This window comes from Gavia stellata, chromosome 8 (genome assembly GCF_030936135.1).
Source record: "Gavia stellata isolate bGavSte3 chromosome 8, bGavSte3.hap2, whole genome shotgun sequence".
NCBI lineage: Eukaryota > Metazoa > Chordata > Aves > Gaviiformes > Gaviidae > Gavia > Gavia stellata.
In genome coordinates this window covers 23,071,541-23,090,927 of record NC_082601.1, presented here as the reverse complement: position 1 = coordinate 23,090,927, position 19,387 = coordinate 23,071,541, and the positions used below count along the sequence as shown (strand labels likewise).

The 19,387-nt window shown below is 41.5% G+C and overlaps 1 protein-coding gene across 1 annotated transcript in view; it reads right to left on the bottom strand.

Moving 5' to 3' along the window:
* MYO3B (myosin IIIB) overlaps positions 1-19,026 on the bottom strand; it is a 215,483-nt gene extending 196,457 nt beyond the window's left edge. The window contains exons 1-2 of the mRNA XM_059820556.1: positions 18,916-19,026; positions 13,086-13,285 (exon numbers count right to left, since the gene is read on the bottom strand). Coding sequence (XP_059676539.1) covers positions 13,086-13,285; positions 18,916-19,026 — 311 coding nt within the window. The remainder of the gene's footprint in view (positions 1-13,085; positions 13,286-18,915) is intronic.
* Positions 19,027-19,387: the final 361 nt, after the last annotated feature.

Below are 19,387 nucleotides of genomic sequence, written 5' to 3'. Positions count from 1 at the left end.
AGCACTGAACTGAGAAATCAGTTAAGGCTTTCACCATAAAAGTAAGTAAATTAGATTGCACACACAATATGAAGCAGGATCTACAGCACTATGTTTGCATCAAATTTTTAACAATGCTTTAATCTACAGACGTTATGTTCTATCACATCATATAGCAATGGGTCATTTTTCCTCAGTGAGGACACCCTCTGCAAATAACACCAGTTCCTATCTCTCTGTTTAAGCAGAGAGTACCTACTAAAATAGCAAAGCTTGAAGCAGAATAAAAGCATGATGAGCAAAACAGCAACTGACATCATCCATTCGAGAAAGATATCTTTATATGGTATGAGTGATATGGTGTAAGGATTTTACTGTCTTATTTTAGGATGCTCCTTTTATGAGATAGCATTATAAAGAGAGTTTACATTTCCAATACAATCCTAGGAGTTAGTAGATCTCAAGAGATACTCTTGACTGTAACTTAGTTCCTGTACCGCAAAAATAGTATTTTATACATGCTTCAGGTTCTCCATTTACAAATTGGATGAACTAGCACCTTTCAATAGTAATACCTTGTATTGAAAGGTGTCTCCTACATAGGCATCCCCAGCTACATGTCTCTAAACGTTACAGCAATATTCTGTTGCAATAGCTCTCACAGAAGTCTCAACGGCTGTCTGCAGCTAACAGTGCAGAAGCAACCCTGTGGATTGCTATGTTTATAAGTGCCCCTTGAGGCTCAGAGTGCCTGCATTTTGGCTTCTCTTGTCGGACATGTGACTTTGTGGACCAGCTCAGCTAGCCAGAGGTATGCTGGCAGCTCATTCTCCAGTGCCTTGAAACCCTCACTCAGAGCTCCACAACAAGGGTATTTTTTAAGATATGTGCGAGGTGAAATAGATATATGCACAGACTTAACAGGGTTTCTGAAAAACCCTTTACTTTAGCTGTTACAAGGAACATAAATAAACAGTCAAAACAATAAACATCTTGTTTTAAGACTTGACTGTCTCAGCTTCCTGACATCTCAAACTCTTTCAGCTTCTAACTCACTATAACCAGGAGTCCTCAATCTCTTCTTTCAAGTTTGTGCCATTTACAGAGCTGCTCTTCTAAGTCATTCCTCCTGATCTCTGCAGCAAGCACCCTTTTTGTGGAAAGAGAGGCCGATTTTCCTTTAAAATGGCTGATAAGAATCCCTTTCCTTTAATGTTCTGGCCTTCCTTGTTAGGTGGTTCCTCTTCAAACCCCCTATGTGATCAAAACCTCCCACCGAACTCTAGCATCCCAGTTTAAAGTTTGATAACTGGCTTGTCACACAGATTATTCAATCCTTTATTTAATGCCATTCACTCATGAAAGTTTCATTTTTCCTCTTTGGTAGCTTTTGGCAGGTGTGAAGTTTATTTCAACCAACCTACAGAAGCACAACAGACAAGGCAAATACACCCCCACTCAAAATAATGCTTGTAGTCTGATACTTACACACAGAAATTTCCCAATATCAAACAGAAATCACATATTGTATATAGATTCCCTAAATTGTCCCAACTGCCAATATACTTATACTATATATACATTTCTGTAAACAGATTTTCTCACATCACTACTATTCACACAATGGAAGGTTTGTTACCCAGCTTAGAATAGCAATGGTTGCACCAAAAAGATACTCACTTGAGGGTATTCCAGCAAAAACAATATATTGTGCTGCTTTTTTTGGAAATCGCCATATCTGATTTATATCCTTGGGTATCAATTGTACAAAGGTAATTTTCTATAATGAATTATTTGTTTCCTGTTGTAATCAGACACCTGAGATAGTAATAAATATTTATAAGTCCAGTTATTTCACTAATGAAAACTGAACTAATTCTAAAAACGGGATGTTATCTCAGAGGCATGCTGACCTAACAGTCTGCTCAACCTTTACAATAGTGAAGGCAACCACCATGTGGGAAGCAACTAACAGGAGCTGGAAGAAACCTGATCTTGAAAGCATGGTAGAGGAATGGGCTAATGTATCAGGACAGAAGAATTTCCTGCGTACCCTAGAAATGCTATCTCTAATTTCCCAATTTGTAAAATTACAACAACGTCCTCTACCCTGATACTCCTTTGCAGTCTTTGGGCTTCTCACTAGCATTCCTGAGAGAATTCCTCTTCAGCAATGGAAATCTCTCTTCTTCTTAGGCACCGAGTTATTGGTTTCTGCATTGGCCTGTGCAGCTCCTCTATTCTTCACAGCCTCTAAGAAATGTTTTGGGCTGCTGGCTGCCCAATCTATGGATTGCAAGAGCCTATGGGCACAAATTCCTCAAAGTTAGCCGTCTGTATTGATACCATCCCACACTCAAACTAGGTCAACACAAACAGCTAATAAAATGATTTTTTTACTACATCCACAATAGACAATGCAGTTTACCAAGGTTTATGAAAATCACAAGAGAAGGGAAATTAAAAGAAACAAGCCTGTATCCACCTAGACTCAGATCAGCCCTGAAAGGTCTTCTTGTCTAATAAACTCACAGCTCTTTTTCAGCTCATACGTCTCTCACAGAAGGGAATCCTACTTTGGCAACCCTTTTTGCTTTATAACCCATCCCCATCTCTGGGGCAATTTGCCCTTGTCCGCTCCCCTAAATAACGAGTAGTTTGTGTTTTATCTAAGAAGGAAGGAATCTGTTCCTCCATCAAACTATTGCTTGCCACCTTCTGGAGAGGCTGATGGCTTTAGGCCTGATGTGAAGAGTCTCACCTGCCCTGTAACACACTTTAGTGATTATTCACATTTGGCTCAACTTTTCACAATCTGTTAGTCCATTGTGAAGCATAACATTAGCTGGAAAATGGTCAAACCTAGAGACAAAGCCTCTCTATATGTTAACATTTAGATTTTTATATATTTGTTATGTTGTAAATTAACAACCATACTTTAAGCAGACATATAAATGGGATCAAGGCATCTGTCTCATTTAACTGAGTCTTTTAATAGAAGCTGCATGTGATAATAATGAATGTTGCTGGAGTTAGATACTGGTTTAGCATGCAATCCTATTTTTGAGGGATGCTGTAACAAAGCATTTCCAAGGTAAGACTACAGATCCCTTGTCTAGTTCAGTCCAAAAGACAAGGGAAAAACTGCTCTCATGAGTCTGGAAGCAGAGGTACTACTGCAAACACTAGGAAATAATGTTCAGACTACGAACACTGCTTTCCTCTCATCACTACTGAGAAAGGTCAGCCAGAAAAAGGCCACAAAGTACAAAGACAGGTGATTTTGAAACTGCAAATTCATACATCTTAGCTTCAAGGGCAAAAAAAAAAAAAGATACCCATTTGTCAGGGGCAGGTTAGAGAAATCTATTTCTGCTGGACTTGTTCTCTGAACAATAAGGACCTCAGACCTATAGCGATTTCAGAAATTACTCACTGGCCTCCTGGGCTCCAGGAACAAAAAAAGAGGAGGAAAAATGAGGAGTTGTAAACCACAGTTCATTCTGTACCTTCAACAACTGGGTGCCAGTGAAAAAGGAAGAAAAAATTTCAGATGACAGTCAGATTCTGAAGCAGTTGATGTATTTTTGCTAGTTCAGATGTAAAAAGGAAGTACAGTGCAATGCCACAAAACCAGAAGGAATATGGTAATACATGTAAAAATGACATACATTAGAGGTTTGGGTTTTGTTATGTGTACAAAGAAAACACTTTAAAAATGTGGCTGTCTAAAGATGAAGAGACAATCATACAAGTTTATGAGTTAAATAAGTCCCTGATAAAAAAATCTTACCACAATCACTCAAAAGGAAACTACCACAAAATCCAGAATTCATCTTTGACAAGGCAATTAGATTGTGCCAGCAACTGAAGTCATCCATGCCAGATTGACTCTTATCTTGAGTGAGTGGGCTGTACTCCGACATAACAAAGGTGTTCAGGAATCCAAAATATTAGAAGAAACCAGACCTGCAGCAGACAGGCACGTAAGCTCTGACTCAAGCAAGATCAGCATGTAAAACTGCTTATCAACTGCAACAACCAGCACATAATAATGCCCAGCACATGCAGAGACATAAGCAGCATAATGGATTACATAATTTAGCAAAATTTTGCAATGTCAGGGCATCTGCTTCTCTTGGGAGCTGCATTTAACCTAAGGCCATCACCCTTGGTCCCTACCCGAGCTATCCTACAGCCATGCCTCTGCCTGAGCATGTACCCGTTCACAGAACCACAGAATCACTATGGTTGGAAAAGACCTGTAAGATTATCAAGTGCAAGCATCAACCCAACACCACCATGCCCACTAAACCATGTCCCGCAATGCCGCATCCACATGTTCCTTGAACACCTCCAGTGATGGCGACTCCACCACCTCCCTGGGCAGCCTGTTCCAATGCTTCACTGCTCTGTCAGTAAAGAAATTTTTCCTAATATCCAGCCTAAACCTCCCCTGGCGCAACTTGAGGCCATTTCCTCTTGTTCTGTCGCTAGTCACCTGGGAGAAGAGACCAGCACCCACCTCTCTGCAACCCCCTTTCAGGTAGTTGTAGAGAGCGATGAGGTCTCCCCTCAGCCTGCTCTTCTGCAGACTGAACAACCCCAGTTCCCTCAGCTGCTCCTCATAAGACTTGTGCTCCAGACCCCTCACCAGCTTCGTCGCCCTTCTCTGGACACGCTTCAGCACCTCAATATCCTTCTTGTAGTGAGAGGCCCAAAACTGAACACAGTATTCGAGGTGCAGCCTCACCCAAACCTTAACCTGTGTACTTGACCTCCTAGCCAGACCTTGAGTCTACTTTGTTGCTACAGTCTTGCCTGGCAGTCACTGGACTGTCAGGCAACCCTGGCTGCCATCCCTGCATCTGACCCCTTGCCTGGATGCCCCATGCTCAGTGAGGCCACTGCCCCTGCTGCCTTGCTGGCACCCATGACTCCCGGCTCAATTGCACTTGCAGGGCAGCTCAGCCCTCACTGCAGAGCGCCTGTCGGCACTTTGCCCAAGCGTTTTTTCAGGCTAGCCTCCCTCAGAACACGCAAAAACGTGCGTGTTTTTCAAACCAAAGAGTAGCTAGACCTACAGATCTACAGATCCTTTAGTGCATATCAAGAGGCAAAACCAGTGAGATCCAACAGCCCTATTAACAGATGAGCCAGAGACATTTTTCTCATGGTCATTATTTTCACTTGCTTAAAGGAAGACAGATGAAGATATGCATGCTACAGTATTGCCTAGTGACAACTGTTAGGGTTCATAGACTCTTAGACTAAACTTTAATGTCCATATCTTACACTAGATACTGTTTACATAGAAGGTCTTCATTGAAATCAAAAGGAGTGTGGTGTGGAACTTGTAAGGCAAATATTTTAAGGTAAACAAACTCTTTTTTGTCTTTTCTTTTTTCTTTTTCTTTTCTTCCTTCACACAGAGTAATCAAGCATTTGAGGCCATAAGGACATACTGTTCTTAATTAACTGAGTAATTATTAAGTCAACCAATATTTAATTATACAGAACCCCACACTGCAAAGCAGAACCCTATTTCAGGACCTGCTTTAAAAAAATCCACTCTCCCAAAACCTATTTTCAAATTTAATTACTTTCTTCCTCTACTAAATAAACAGCTCTTGCAAAATTATGGCAATTTAGTACATATTTTTTAACAAAATTACATTTTGCCGCAGATTATAGAATTATTCTGATTCGTAAGTCTCTGAAGTTCATGAAAGCGTAAGTTTGAACAGTAACAAAGTATTCTTCTGGCTGATGAAATATTCATACCCATTTGTCATCAAGACTTTAATAAAGGAGGAATATAGCCTTTTCACTTTTGTTCATAAAGAACTGGCAAAGATCCTTTCTTCATTTAATTTTGAATGTTAGAGCAAGATGCCTCCTGAAACACTCCTAATAATTTCCTTTTGCTGTACAACACAGTACAGGAGATACTTAAAATTTACTTAGAAAGATGACTCCATATTTCAGGTAGAAAAATAAGGTTTATATATTTGCACCATCCAAAGTTTACAGAAGTTTTCATCATTCACTACTAAGTTTTCTGCATCTCTCCAGATGTACCATTGTTAAGACCTGAAAAGTCAGATTAAATAAAGACAGAAAGCTACACCATAGGTCACCTTACACCTACTAAAAATTGACTATAATAAATTTCTCATAGTGCTAGTACAATGTTCATGACATCCCTTACAAGAAATAGTCCCAGCAGCAGCAGTTTGTGCAACTTCTTTTTACAAAGATATTGGTGTAACTTTGTGGCAGCACTCTGTGCACTTTTTACTGATATACAGACAGAAGTGTAGCTGTACGCAGTTTTCCCATTAATTTTCTGACCCTTATTTAATTATTTGGTTTAGGACAAGCAGAGTATGTATCTGTAACCGACTGCATTCAGAAGACAGGAAAGCATGACAAAAAAGTTGAGCTCTTAGAAGAAAAGACAAAACTTGCTCTCCAACCCACTTCAGAAGTACAATGAGCATGTGGCTAATGGGGGGACACATGACAACACACCAATGAACATGGTCCCTCTTATGGAATATTGTGAGCATGGAGACAGTAACCAACTGGATGCTGAAAAGGAAAAGGTGAAAGCCCCAGGAATGGTATGTTACTGTAAGAGCTTGCTACTGCAGGGGGGTTGGGGGTAGGTAGGGGTGGGAGGGGAAGACAGTAATAAATCTGTTTCAGAAGAAAAGTATAGCACAACTTTTTACAGACCTAGAAATACATTTGTGTGCAGTGAATTCTCTCCCTCTGTGCCTCTGAGGGACTACAGTAATTAAGGCAAAAAACCTCCTTCAGAGCCCCAGCAAGTAAAAAAAAAAATCATTTATTGAGTGCTCGCAGTACTGCGGTGCTGATTGCTGGGTCCCTCTCCAGCCGCTTCAGCAGGTCCCACTCTACTGCCAGCTTCCTGACTTTCAAACACCTCATTTGCAGCCCTTGTGTTGCTTTACTGTGCAGTGCTGATTGCTGGGTTTCAATCCCAGGGGGTTTCCAGTTTCAGTTTGGTTTAAGATTATACTACCAGTTTCCTGCCTCATGTGCTTGTTATCAGAGCTTCTGTCATTGCTCCCTGAGGAGCTGTTTGTAGTCCTTCCTTCCCAAGTGGTTAATATTCCCTTTATTCTCTTTCAGTTAACTCACCGTAAAATGCAAACAAGAGTTGAACAGAAACTCTGCTACAATACCTGAGTTTGTGCATGCATGTGTTATCAGCAGTCAGTAAAGGTTAATCAGATGTCAGAGCAAGCTGATACTGCCAATCAAAAGAGAAATTCATATTAGCTATCTCCAGAGAACTCTCTGAAAACTGGAACCTACTAGTATTTGGCAGCTACAGCCACCCCATGAGTTCCCACTTGAGGAACACCTTGCCAGGAATCAGGAGGAATGACTGCAGCATGTGGAGGCAAATATGAGGAAACCTTAAGGTAGCTGTACCAAGAACCATACGCTGAGGAAGGGGCAGCATTGCAGCCTCCTTGTCCACAGTGTAGCCCTGAAGGCTAAAAAGCTGTTCTTCCCATTTTGATTCTCATGGAGCTAATCAGTTTGCAAAAGACGTGCCCCTGGACACACAGTCTTTTACATGTGGGAAGATGAGCCTAATTTATGAAGGAGGGAACAGGGTGTGGACTTTTCACCACAACTGTTTACAGCTGAAAGGACATTATCTGATTTAACAAGTACTATAAATTGCATTCTTATCTATTCCTTGTACTTGTTGCATCCCCAGTCTTTCAGCCTGTCACAAAGAGCACTCGCCTTCCAGCTCAGAAAGTGGATGAATTTTCTGTTCCAAATGCCTTTTCACAGATTGGTAAAAAGGTGTTAATTTCACAGCAGCCAGTTTGCTGCTATGAGGAACTGTGAAACCAAGCACATTTTCTCAGCAGTGCTGCTGAACTCTGTGAAGCTCTCAGCTGAGCAACCTTATGCCATCACAAATCACCATGCCACCACCTTTTGTCCAGCTATTAAACCAGCTAGTTTCTCTGTATTACAACATATACATTATTACAGTCAGTTGTGATAGTCCTTCACTCTTGAAACTGGAAGAGGCCAAACTATCACTAGTGAGAAACAACTTACCCTACTTACATGAGTCCCTGACATACTCCTTTAGTTTATTGTTAGCTGACTTCTGCAGACCCTCCAAACATTCTGCCAGCATTTAAATTGCTTCCATTCCCTGGACCTATGAAAGGAACACCAGCAAGGGAGCTGCACTAACATGACCTTCCTATTTATTATCAGTTGCTAAACTCAAGTCACTTCCTTTGACTAACACCCATCCTTCCTCTACATTTGATGACAATATATATGATTTTTCAATACAGCAATCAGTTTAGTTTTATAATCGTTTTTCACTGAGACAGGGATCTTGCCACAAAACATGAGGCATCATATCAGATGTGTTTTATAAGCAAATTCCTTACCTTTCAGCATATTCAAAATATTTGTTACTGAAAAATAGCCTTCTAATTGAATTAATGGGAGATTTTCCCTATAAACATAATCGCAAATGATTTTTAACACTTTTCCAAAAGTACAAAAGATAGGTGATTTTTAAATACTAACTTTTTGAAGATATACTCTTCTTTCTTGAACTCATTTTTAATCACAGGGAATTTTTTTGAATCATATACCATATCTACCATATTTATCTAATTTCATAATCCTTCCTGGCTTACCTCTCAGAGCCATTAATTCAATGCTCCATCTGCTACAGTTGCTCATACTGCAGGTGACATTTATGTTAGGTTTGTTTCCTCAGAAGAAAATGTATTAGAAAAGGTAGTCTGACAGGTCTTTATATCCACTTCACAGCCTACACAGAAAGTATAAAGATCATCCATGTAACTATTGACAGAAACGATGACAGAACAAGTGAAGACAACAAGATGTGCACCAAACATGCCCTCTCCTTACAAGTGAGACGGAATGAATCAGATCTATCATTCAGCCCTCCAGTAAGTTTTGAATATAGTGGGAAAAACATACAAGGAGACATGAAAACTGCCATCCCACTCTACACTTCTTACTACTCCTCCTGCTTAATGCACTCAGTCTGAGTTTATTTCCCACATATTCAGGAAAGCTTCTAGCAACAGTGCTATTACGTACTTTCAATATGAGAAATGGGGCTTCTAATATTTTTTTTTTCTTTTCCTTTCAGAACAGGTTTTATACCAATTCTTTAGAGCAAATGCAAACATGTAACAAATAGCTCAGTGACAGGTTGTTTGGACATGCTACAAAAGTGACAGGACTGTGCCACGGCAGAGGTGAAGTAACTGGATACTGGTTACATAGGAGGTACCTAGACTGCCTAGCTGACATGTTTAGAGATCAGGAACCTGAAGGAGAACAGCTTCTGCTCTCTCCCTAGCCAACAAAACCTGGTGGTATAATCTCGAAGTTAATGTATTAAAAAGTATGCAATAACTGGCACAGGGAACTTTCCAATAATTTCTCCTTTTTATAAGTCAAAGGGCAACAATACTGGAAAACAACTGTTAAAAAATGGTTTCTAAAACAAATGCCTCGATAAGATGACAGATCCTGCAAAATCTGGGGTGAGTTGCTGAGCATTTGAAAGCACACCACTTTCTAACCAGCCAGAGTTTTGGTGTGTTCAGTGGACTGACTCTCAGGCATTCTTAACCCTACAGGACAACCATTTCTCTGGAAATCATTGCACCACACTAAGCTATTTCTCCATTTCCATTTTCTCTCTATTTATGTGAATTCCTACTTTGTATTAAAATTTACCGCCAATTAGATCATTTGGTCTACATTCACTCAGGAAAAAAAAAAAAAGAAATGAGAGATCCTGAAGAAATAAGTGTTTCTGAAACCTCTAGCCCTGCCTGTCTTTCAGGCCCAAATGAACTACAGTATCCTTCTGCCCTTCAGTTCATGCTAAACTGGATAACAGAGTAGAAGTAGGGAGACCATGGAAGAGATGAGAACTGGCAACAGTACTGATCACCAAAGGATAGTGGAACAAATTATTCTTGTAGTTGAACTATCATAAACCATTTCTCTCTTTCCCTGACATTTGGTCAATGCCTAAGCTGAGGATAGAAGTAGCAGAGAACACTGCATCAGAAAAGTCTCCACCTGGCAGAGTTTAGTAAAATTCTGCTTGCACGGGGAAATATTTATGAAACAATGGATGGGATTTTTCTTTTTCCAAGTAGTAGTCAAATGTAAAGACAAGACTTCCCTTGGGATCAGCATCACTCTTCTGGTTCTATGCCTACCCAGGAAATTAAAAAGAGTGGAGACAGCACTCTCTCAAACAGTTTTAAGCAGCACTTTCTGTCATTTCAGATTTCAATGCCAGGAAAAAAATTTTCCCTAAATATTCCTCTCTTTTCCTTTATTATCTACAAAAGAAAGCTGGAGATGCCTCTACCTTCTTATACCTAAATAAGAGCTCAGGCTATTTTTGCATACAAACACACCATTCCCATATGCATCTCAAACCTGTATTTAGTGTCAGCCTTGCAGCTGGACTCAATCACCCCGTGGTAAAACAAGTACCCTCCCCCACTGCAGGATATTATAAAGCCTTTACCAAAGCATTTACAGTATGCTGCTTATCAGTGACACAGAGTCATCCTAAAGAACTGTTCTGCAAAAACCTTCTATCTCCTGAAAGCTGTAAGTAGAAAACAGCAGACCTGAAACAAGGAGATGCAGGACTGCAATTAGCAAGCTCCATTTGAGACTTGCACAGCTGGGTCCAAATGCAAAAAAAGAGGAAAGCTGGGAAGGCAGCAAAGATAAGGAGCAATTGCATACCTACAAGTTCAGTACAGACTCCATGGTAGAGCAGGAACTGTGTGTCAAGGACAGAGTAGAAGGTTTACTTGGCACTACGGCAATCTGATACACTTGGGCCTTGGGGCAGCCTTACCAGAGCAGGTATCATTGCAACACTCCGAGATACTCCACCTAGTCCCCAAAACGTTTATATATTTGCAAGTCACAAAACATTTTGGAGAGAAAACTGTGGCATATAGTACAGATCACTGTGCATTCTACAGTTCTGTCTTGCAAAGACAGCTTTGTCAAGGACACAGGCATCTGCTGGCTAATAGGAGTCAAATCTTTTCTATACATGGATAACTGCGTATCTCTGCAAAAATGTGCTAATCTAACTATATTTTGCCTTGCAAGAGTGAAGATCACCTTAGCGCGACAGTGCCAACTGTCTTGTCATTAGCTCCATTATCACAATGACCTAAAAAGAGCTACTCTTGTTACTATACACATACATCACAGAATCACAGAATGATAGGGGTTGGAAGGGACCTCTGGAGATCGTCTAGTCCAACCCCCCTGCCAGAGCAGGTTCACCTAGAACAGGTTGCACAGGAATGCATCCAGGCGAGTTTTGAATATCTCCAGAGAAGGAGACTCCACAGTCTCCCTGGGCAGCTTGTTCCAGTGCTCTACCACCCTCAAAGTAAAAAAGTTCCTCCTCATGTTTAGATCGAACTTCCAATGACCAAGTTTGTGCCTGTTACCTCTCGTCCTGTCACTGGGCACCACTGAAAAGAGACTGGCCCCATCCTCCTGGCACCCACCCCTTAAGTATTAAAAAGCATTAATAAGATCCCCCCCTCAGTCGTCTTTTCTCCAGACTAAAAAGACCCAAGTCTCTCAGCCTTTCCTTTCTTTGTAGCCCTTTGCTGTACCCTCTCCAGCAGTTCCCTGTCCTTGAACAGTGGAGCCCAGAACTGGACACAGTACTCCAGATGTGGCCTCACCAGGACAGAGTAGAGGGGGAGGATAACCTCCCTCGACCTGCCTGCCACACTCTTCTTGATGCACCCCAGGATGCCATTGGCCTTCTTGGCCACAAGGGCACATGGCTGGCTCATGGTCATCCTGTTATCCACCAGGACTCCCAGGTCCCTTTTCCTAAGAACCCCATGCAAGAACTTTTCTCTTTTTTTTTTTTTTTTTTAGAAAGAACTAACACTTAGATATGCAAATCCTTAGTTGGAAAGTGTGTTCCCTACAGCATTAACATTCTCAGTAAACTGATTTTTCTTCTTAAAATTTTGATAATGAAATCCCTGGGTTTCATTTCACAATAGGTTGATACTGATGGGGCCATGAATCCTCATGAGAAAGAAAGCTACCATTTTATTTTTTTGGCAAAGAACCCAAGCAGGAAAAACGTATACCATGAGTCAATTCTTCCGACAGGAGTTATAATGAAAGTAGCACAGGCTGCACTCTTCACAATCCATTCTTTCTTATAGTATCAAGGTTGTAAAAGCTTATTCTTCTTCCAATACTGTTGGCACAGACCATCATCAAAACCATAAACACTACAAACTCGTAACTCAAGACTAGCAGCTTTTAAGGTACAATTTATAACAATCAGTCTTTTGAAGGAAGCTAATAGGTAAGGCCTGTAGAAACTAAGCACTGTATTTTCTTTCAGAGATGAGGCTGAAGAGTTCCCTTATAACTATAACTAAGAATTTTACCAGTCACAGAGATCTGTATTTCATCATGCCATGTACCACTCAGTTCAAAAGTCTTTCTCTAGCAAGTAGTTTCTGAACAGCAGTAGAAAGAGAAGTGGCTGAACAAGCCCACAATCAGAAGGGCAGTTCTACCCTTAGGGAATGTTCGTGAATGGAATTAACATTTCTAGTGCAACCTGAGCCAAATACAGCTGTGCTGCTACAAATATATGAAGGCCACATTGAGAAGCAACAACAGTCAGTAACTGTTACTTTTAATTACATGTTCTCACTGTGTAACTTACTTTCACAATGTTCTTGGTGTTATGAAATCAGGAGTCAACTATTTTGCCTAGCTTGATATTTTTAATTTCATTACTCGAGAAAGAAAAAAAGAAAAAGGTTAAATACAGCTGCAAGCAGAGCAACACTTCATAGCTACTAGCTGCCCAACTGTAATGCAGTTATGATGAGTTAGCAGAATAAGACAAGGACTTATCTATTTTGTGGGAAGGGAGTCAGAACAACACATTTGGTTTTTCTCCAGGGTGCCATAGAAGATGACGTTTAAAAATTCTTTCTTACCTAATCCAGTTTGCTTCAGGACTTGCTGTATTCTCAGCTGCTGCAACAACAAACATAAAAAGCAAAAGCTTGACAGCCTTCAAGACACTTGAGATCTTTGGCATTTCTCCAGCTGTTTCGAAGTAACAGGCTACCCAAGCTAACAGTTGTTGACATACACAAACCCAACTGCATGCATTATAGTTCTGTTCCAAAGCTGACTAACAACAAAAGAGAATAAGGTGAAAAATTAAACACTGCATTCCTTACCTGACATAGCTCCTGTTGGCCATATGCTGGACTCAGCAAAAGGTACTGTCTCTCTGAGCAATAAACCTGGAACAGGTAAAGGCTGAATTATTAACATGAACATGAGGAGGTCTCAAAAGCACATGATGAATGAAACAGAAATTCAAAACTTATAGTCTGATTTAGTTTGTAAAAGAAACTTAGATCAATTGAGCAAGACTTCAGGAAACTCTCTATTTCAAACACTAAACGGCATATGGAAAGAAGCAGGATGATGCTTTCTTGCAATGCAGGGGAACGATGAACACAGTCCCTTAAACTGCCTTCATACCAGTCTGTTATAAGGTAGAATTTGACTAAAATGGAAATATCTGGGTTTTACCATACAGTAGTTGTATACATTCCCATTCCACTGGTCACCTCTCTATTCAGTCATTAACTGCTAATGTGCTTCCAAGACAGTGTTTTGGCCTCCAGCTTTTTGTACCTGACAGTAGACGTGCTCTTCAAGCAACTTATAATTGCACTGATACAGTCTCTAAGTTCATACAGTATTTCAGGTCTAAAATTGGGTCATCCAATTAACTTTGAATATGGCACAGCACAGCGGGAATGAAATCTACAGATTTCTGGGCAAAGGCTGGAACTTCTTTACGTAACTTTTTGTCTTTTGATACTGCTGATAGCAATTAGAAAGTACCAACCAACATAAGAAACTTTGCCAGGATGAAAGGAAAAATTGACATCAATTTCTCCTCTCAAGAGAGAATTTTCTAGTTCCTCTGTATTCTGTTTTGCAGAATTCTTATTATTACTTGCAATGACATGCAGCAGACACTAATGATTAGGACAGCATTCAGAAAATGACATTATCTATTTGGACACTTCACACTGCTCCATCTAAATGCCAAATTCTAGAGATGGGAGACACAGGACTCATGTTAAGTATTCAAATGTGAATATCCACATGGAAGTTGGACATTTAAAGTGACATTCACAACAATGAGAAAGTAGGACCAGCATGTGGAGCCGGGAGGGGGCATCACTCAGGAAAAGGACATATCTGAAACTCTCTTTGTCTGCACGGTGCCTCTGTGAAACTGGGACAGAGAGCCTTAACTTGCTTACTCCACTTAAGTACCTCCCCTCACTTGGAATTCACCTTTCTTTCTTATACTCTGAACTCCCTCCAGGTTTGAGTCTCAGGCAGGCAAAAGTCAAGTGGCTGGCTCTCACATTTAGACACAAAGGAAGATGGACAATTAGCTCCTGTCTTTTATGAATAAAACCCAGCTGAATACAAGGCAGGATGTATATAATTATTAACAGAGGTGCTATCTGCTTTACAGAGTCGACCTTGCTATTGAATACATAATTTTCAGTCATTGCACACAATGTGGGAATAATAATTCAACACAGATTAAATACAAACAGATCTTTTTTTCACCAAAATGCCCCGCTTAATATATTGTTGAAGCTTTCAGCCATGAACACTGACCCCCTGGAAATTACATCCCTTTCAAGTGTTTCAGGTTGCTTACCACAGAAATCTCTGGGCATTAGTGCAAGCATCGCTCAGTCAGTTGGAGGGGTAAACGATTCCCTATTATTTCTGCTGCAGTAGTGGCATGACCAGGAGACTGAAGGAGATGGAATTTTCTTGTGAATCATGGAAACTGTGTGTAAGGTGAGAAAGGTCCATGCAAAGCCAAAAAATACAATATGCATGCAGAACGTTAGACAAACAGCTGCCTGCAGTAATTATGCCATTATCTCAGGTGGGCCGAACACATTCGCCAGTGTACCGAACACACACCTCTCCATAGTCAATACGCTACTATCAGCACAGGAAGAAGGAAAAGAAAATTGTCTCCAGGTACTTTAATTGTCATCAACCATAATGTTGTCAGGATAAGCAGGCAAACAAAGATCTGTTTTCTATAGCCTTATGCTTTCTCTTGATATTCTGACCAAGAAAGTAGTCACTATAAGGGCAGAGGAACAGTGGAAGATGCAAAAGCACATGTGCTAGGCTTTAACTCTTCCCTTACTCTGAGATATTTGTATCTCACACATGCTCTACCACTAAAAGCTACTCCTTTTATTAATTCATACCATGCTATGTCAGGAGATGCATTAATTTTCCTGAGTTTTCATCTACTTCATAAGAAACATTGTAAAATTAACTCAGTCCAGTGTTTTCAAATGTGTAGTTCTGCAAACGTCTCCTTTTTCCACATACAGTATCAGTACTCCCTCTCCACCCAGCAGAGTACAGTCAGTGCCTGAGGAAGGAACAACTGGATGAAGGGTGGAGAAAAAGAGGACCAGCCAGCAAGAGGCTACTGACATGCCTTGTCCTTACAAAGCAGCAGCAAAGAAAGAAAAATCTCATACTTTATTCCCCCTCCTCACATGCCATTACCACAGGCCAATTCTCAGCTGTGTTCAGCAGAGCTTCTTGCCTACTGTGCAGCATTCAGACGGCAAAGCTCAGCCTTACACTGTCAGACATTTGTCCCAGAGTAGTGGCATTCTAACCACAGCCATCCAACTTTCCAGCTTTGACACAAGCAAAGCATGTACGGCCTTACACAATGCGTTATTCAGAAAACTTCTCTTCCCCAGAGAGGGGAAAATTCCTTGCAGAAATTTTGCACAATTAAACAATGGCAGTTTCTCAAGTTATTTTTTGGGTTTCTGGTGTGGTGTGTGTCAATCCCAATGCTGCATCAGGTTCACTGTGGGGTTTCCTTTTGCTGAAGTACCACACAAAGCAGTTACATCTCATCGCTCCAGACAAACCACCCTTTCCCCACTATTTATGTCACTTGTCCAACTCCAAAAACAAGAGCTGTGCAAAGATGTGAAAGATGCACTAAAGGCAGGACAAGCTAGGAGGGAACTAGCAGGAGACTGATTTAATACATTAGAGGGTTGCTCCTTCTCCATTTCTACCTGCAGAGCAATCCCCCCACTTTCCACAAACAGCAGAACAGGTGCTTTCCTCAGCTGCACATTTTAACTCCTTGGGTGACGACCACCTTCATTGTGCACTCTTCTGTCCTTTAGATTCTTCTGCTGCAGCTCCCTTACGTTCTTCCTATCTCCCCTCGCCATTTTAGGAGCTATCTCAAAGAGCATAGTGATAATCCATCACAGCAAACGAGTCCACATATTTGATGCCTCCCGTTAGCACTATGAGGAACACAGGTCCATATTTTAGTCTGTAATGCAGGAGTCTTTACTAAAAATGCCCACTCTGAACTTGTATCCTGGATGATTGCTGGATACACCGCTGCTTGCTTATTCTGCTGCAGTAAAGCTCAGTTCAATCTCATGAAAAGGAATTAAACAGTAACAACAACAAAAGATAAAAATTCCTACTGAATGAAGCGCTGATTGTTCCTACAGGTGCAGAGCATTCCCAAGTTTGTAATGAAAGAGAAGCTACAGACACACAATGTATCACACTAAGTGTGTTCAGATGACAGCCTAGAACTAGGGCTAGGAAAAAAAAAATTAAAAAAAAAAAAAAATCACTGATCAATTTTTAAGCAGAACAAAAGCAAACCAATAGTATAATTTTCAGCACTTCAAAACCCCTTCCTGAACACGAATGTTCATTGATTACCCTCACAGCACTGCATAGTGTATCAGCACTGTGTTCATTATTCCCTTCTCCACTTCCTCTGTAGCAGAAGACTGGTAAAGACAGTAACTTCTGTTTTTGCGAGACAAAATGTTTCTCTTCCTCAGACAAGCCTGCACTCAGGAGCCCCTTGTCTGCGAGCCTCTCCAGGCATTAGCACAGCAAGAATCATTGTCTTTGCCCAATGAACTTTTTATTCTGAATGCATTTGGCAAAAACACTGCAAAACTGGTCCTGGGAGCTCTTAAAGCAACCAAACAGCCACTGCACTGCTCACTAAATCTCTCTTCCCTGCAGTTAGAAAGTCAATAATACAGGTACAATATTTCTTCTAATCAAGGGGTTTGGATGGTACTGGATAAATCACTTACTCTGCACATACATCAACAGGGCAGCACATTAATTCTGAAGAAGAAAACACACAGCAGCCCTCACTTTCCAACATGCACAAATGTATTGCTGCAGATAATGTTCCTAGGGGTTCTTAAGTGTGTAACACCATGGAGCAGCAAGTACCAGCACAGGAGAGTGAACAAGTTCATCCGTGTTTCCAAACCAATCCATCTGCACTTAAACTGACCTTCCATTTTAAAAGGGTCTGAAATGGCTTTTAGAAATCTATATCCACCTTGCACCCTAGCCAGACTACCACATGAAAATCTTAGCCCAGGAGAAAAATAGCTCTGCTTGGTTCAAGTCACATTTTTATTTTTGGAATAAAACTTGGGTGAACTCTTCAATTTTTACGTTATGTGCTACAATGTCAATAATTTACACCAACTTGGATAAACACTAGAGGATTAAAGGATATAATGTTAGAAAAATAAATGCGTTACAGTTTGAAATTGCACATTGAGAACTGAGCTCAACTTCAATTTGGGGGTACAAAAAGAGTCTAAAAAAGGGATTCCACATATTTTCAGAACACGTTCCACAAGACTCCACAATAGGTTAAGACAGAACCAATTCACTGCTTTTGCCAGAAAAACCTCAGTAACTACATCTGATTTGCTGACACTGAACCAGTATTATTCTACATCTTCATACTAACAGGAATTTCTGTACAAGAACATAGTTTCCCACTTAATAATTTTAAAATACCTCAAAACAAAACAGTGATCCTTGGTTTTCACAGTGCAATGAAATTGGAATTCCAGAGTGCAGACTTTGAAGGGGAAAATGAAGTGAAAAAACCCCTAGCTTTTAAATATGAAAATTTAAAAAACATTTTGTATTTACACAGAACTGAATGCACTGCTTCAGAGAAACAGCTAGAAAGATGTTTTAAGTTAGCTGCCTCTTCTCGATTTGTGCACATCTATTGCCTATGGATAATGGTACTTTTTCTTTTCTTTTGTTAATAATTGCATACCCATACGTACCAGGGAGGGAGAGAAGGTCACATGTATTTGCTTCAAGGAATTTATCAAATATTTGTAACATATATTATTTGCAATGTATATATCAAGTATTTGCAATTTATATTATGGTTCACTAGTTACTAGTAGGTCACTTAAAGAAGTACTATACACTACAGCCAGGTCTATTTTGGTATTTAAGGAACTTACAGAGACTTTTCTTCAGTTATTCATGGCTTTGTCCTGATGTGCCTGAATCCTGGGTCACGCCTACTTACTTCTTGCCTTGTAGTATCTTCTGCCATTCTTAATCATTTAACCATGGAAATTTTTTTCTGTTTGAGTATTGCTTACCTATAGATTTTGGAAAAATAGGTACAGCTGGTCGACACCTGCAGAGGCAAGGTGCCCGCACAGCCTCAGCAGCAGTACTTGTATGGCGCTGCACAAGCGGGCCCCAGGCAGCCCAGGACCCCCACCTCAGGGCAGCGGGCGCCGCGGCCTGTCATAAGGGCAGAGGTCGCCTTCCCTCCCCTCCCCGCCGCAATTCCCGGGGCTGAAAGCAGACTTCTCTGGGTCTCGGGGAAAAGACATGTTCTCGGCGGTAGTGACGAGCCGCGCTAGCGCCGACTCCCTCAGAGAGGCGACAGCCCCTGCCCCACTCTGAGCGCCAGCCGACTGCAAGGCAAATGGCGACCGCCATTTCGAAGCCCCTCTCCCTTGGGGCGCAACCCCCACCCCACACGGCGGCGGGGCGGCCCCGCAGGGCGGGAGACCTGCCGGGAGCGGAGCCTCACCCCGCCGGGGCAGGGCGAGACGGTGTGCTACGAGGCACAGCTGAGGCGGCGGGGAAGCGCCCCGCTCCCCTCCCCGGACCGTGCACTGAGGCGGCGGGGAAGCGCCCCGCTCCCCGCCCCGGACCGTGCACTGAGGCGGCGGGAGCGGCCCCGCGTTTTGCTGGAGGCGGGGGCGGCGCTAAGCCCTGTCAGGCAGCGCCGGGCGGCGTGGCGGCGCGAGCGGTTACCTCAGGGCGGGCGCGGTCACGACTGCTCCCTGCGAAGCGC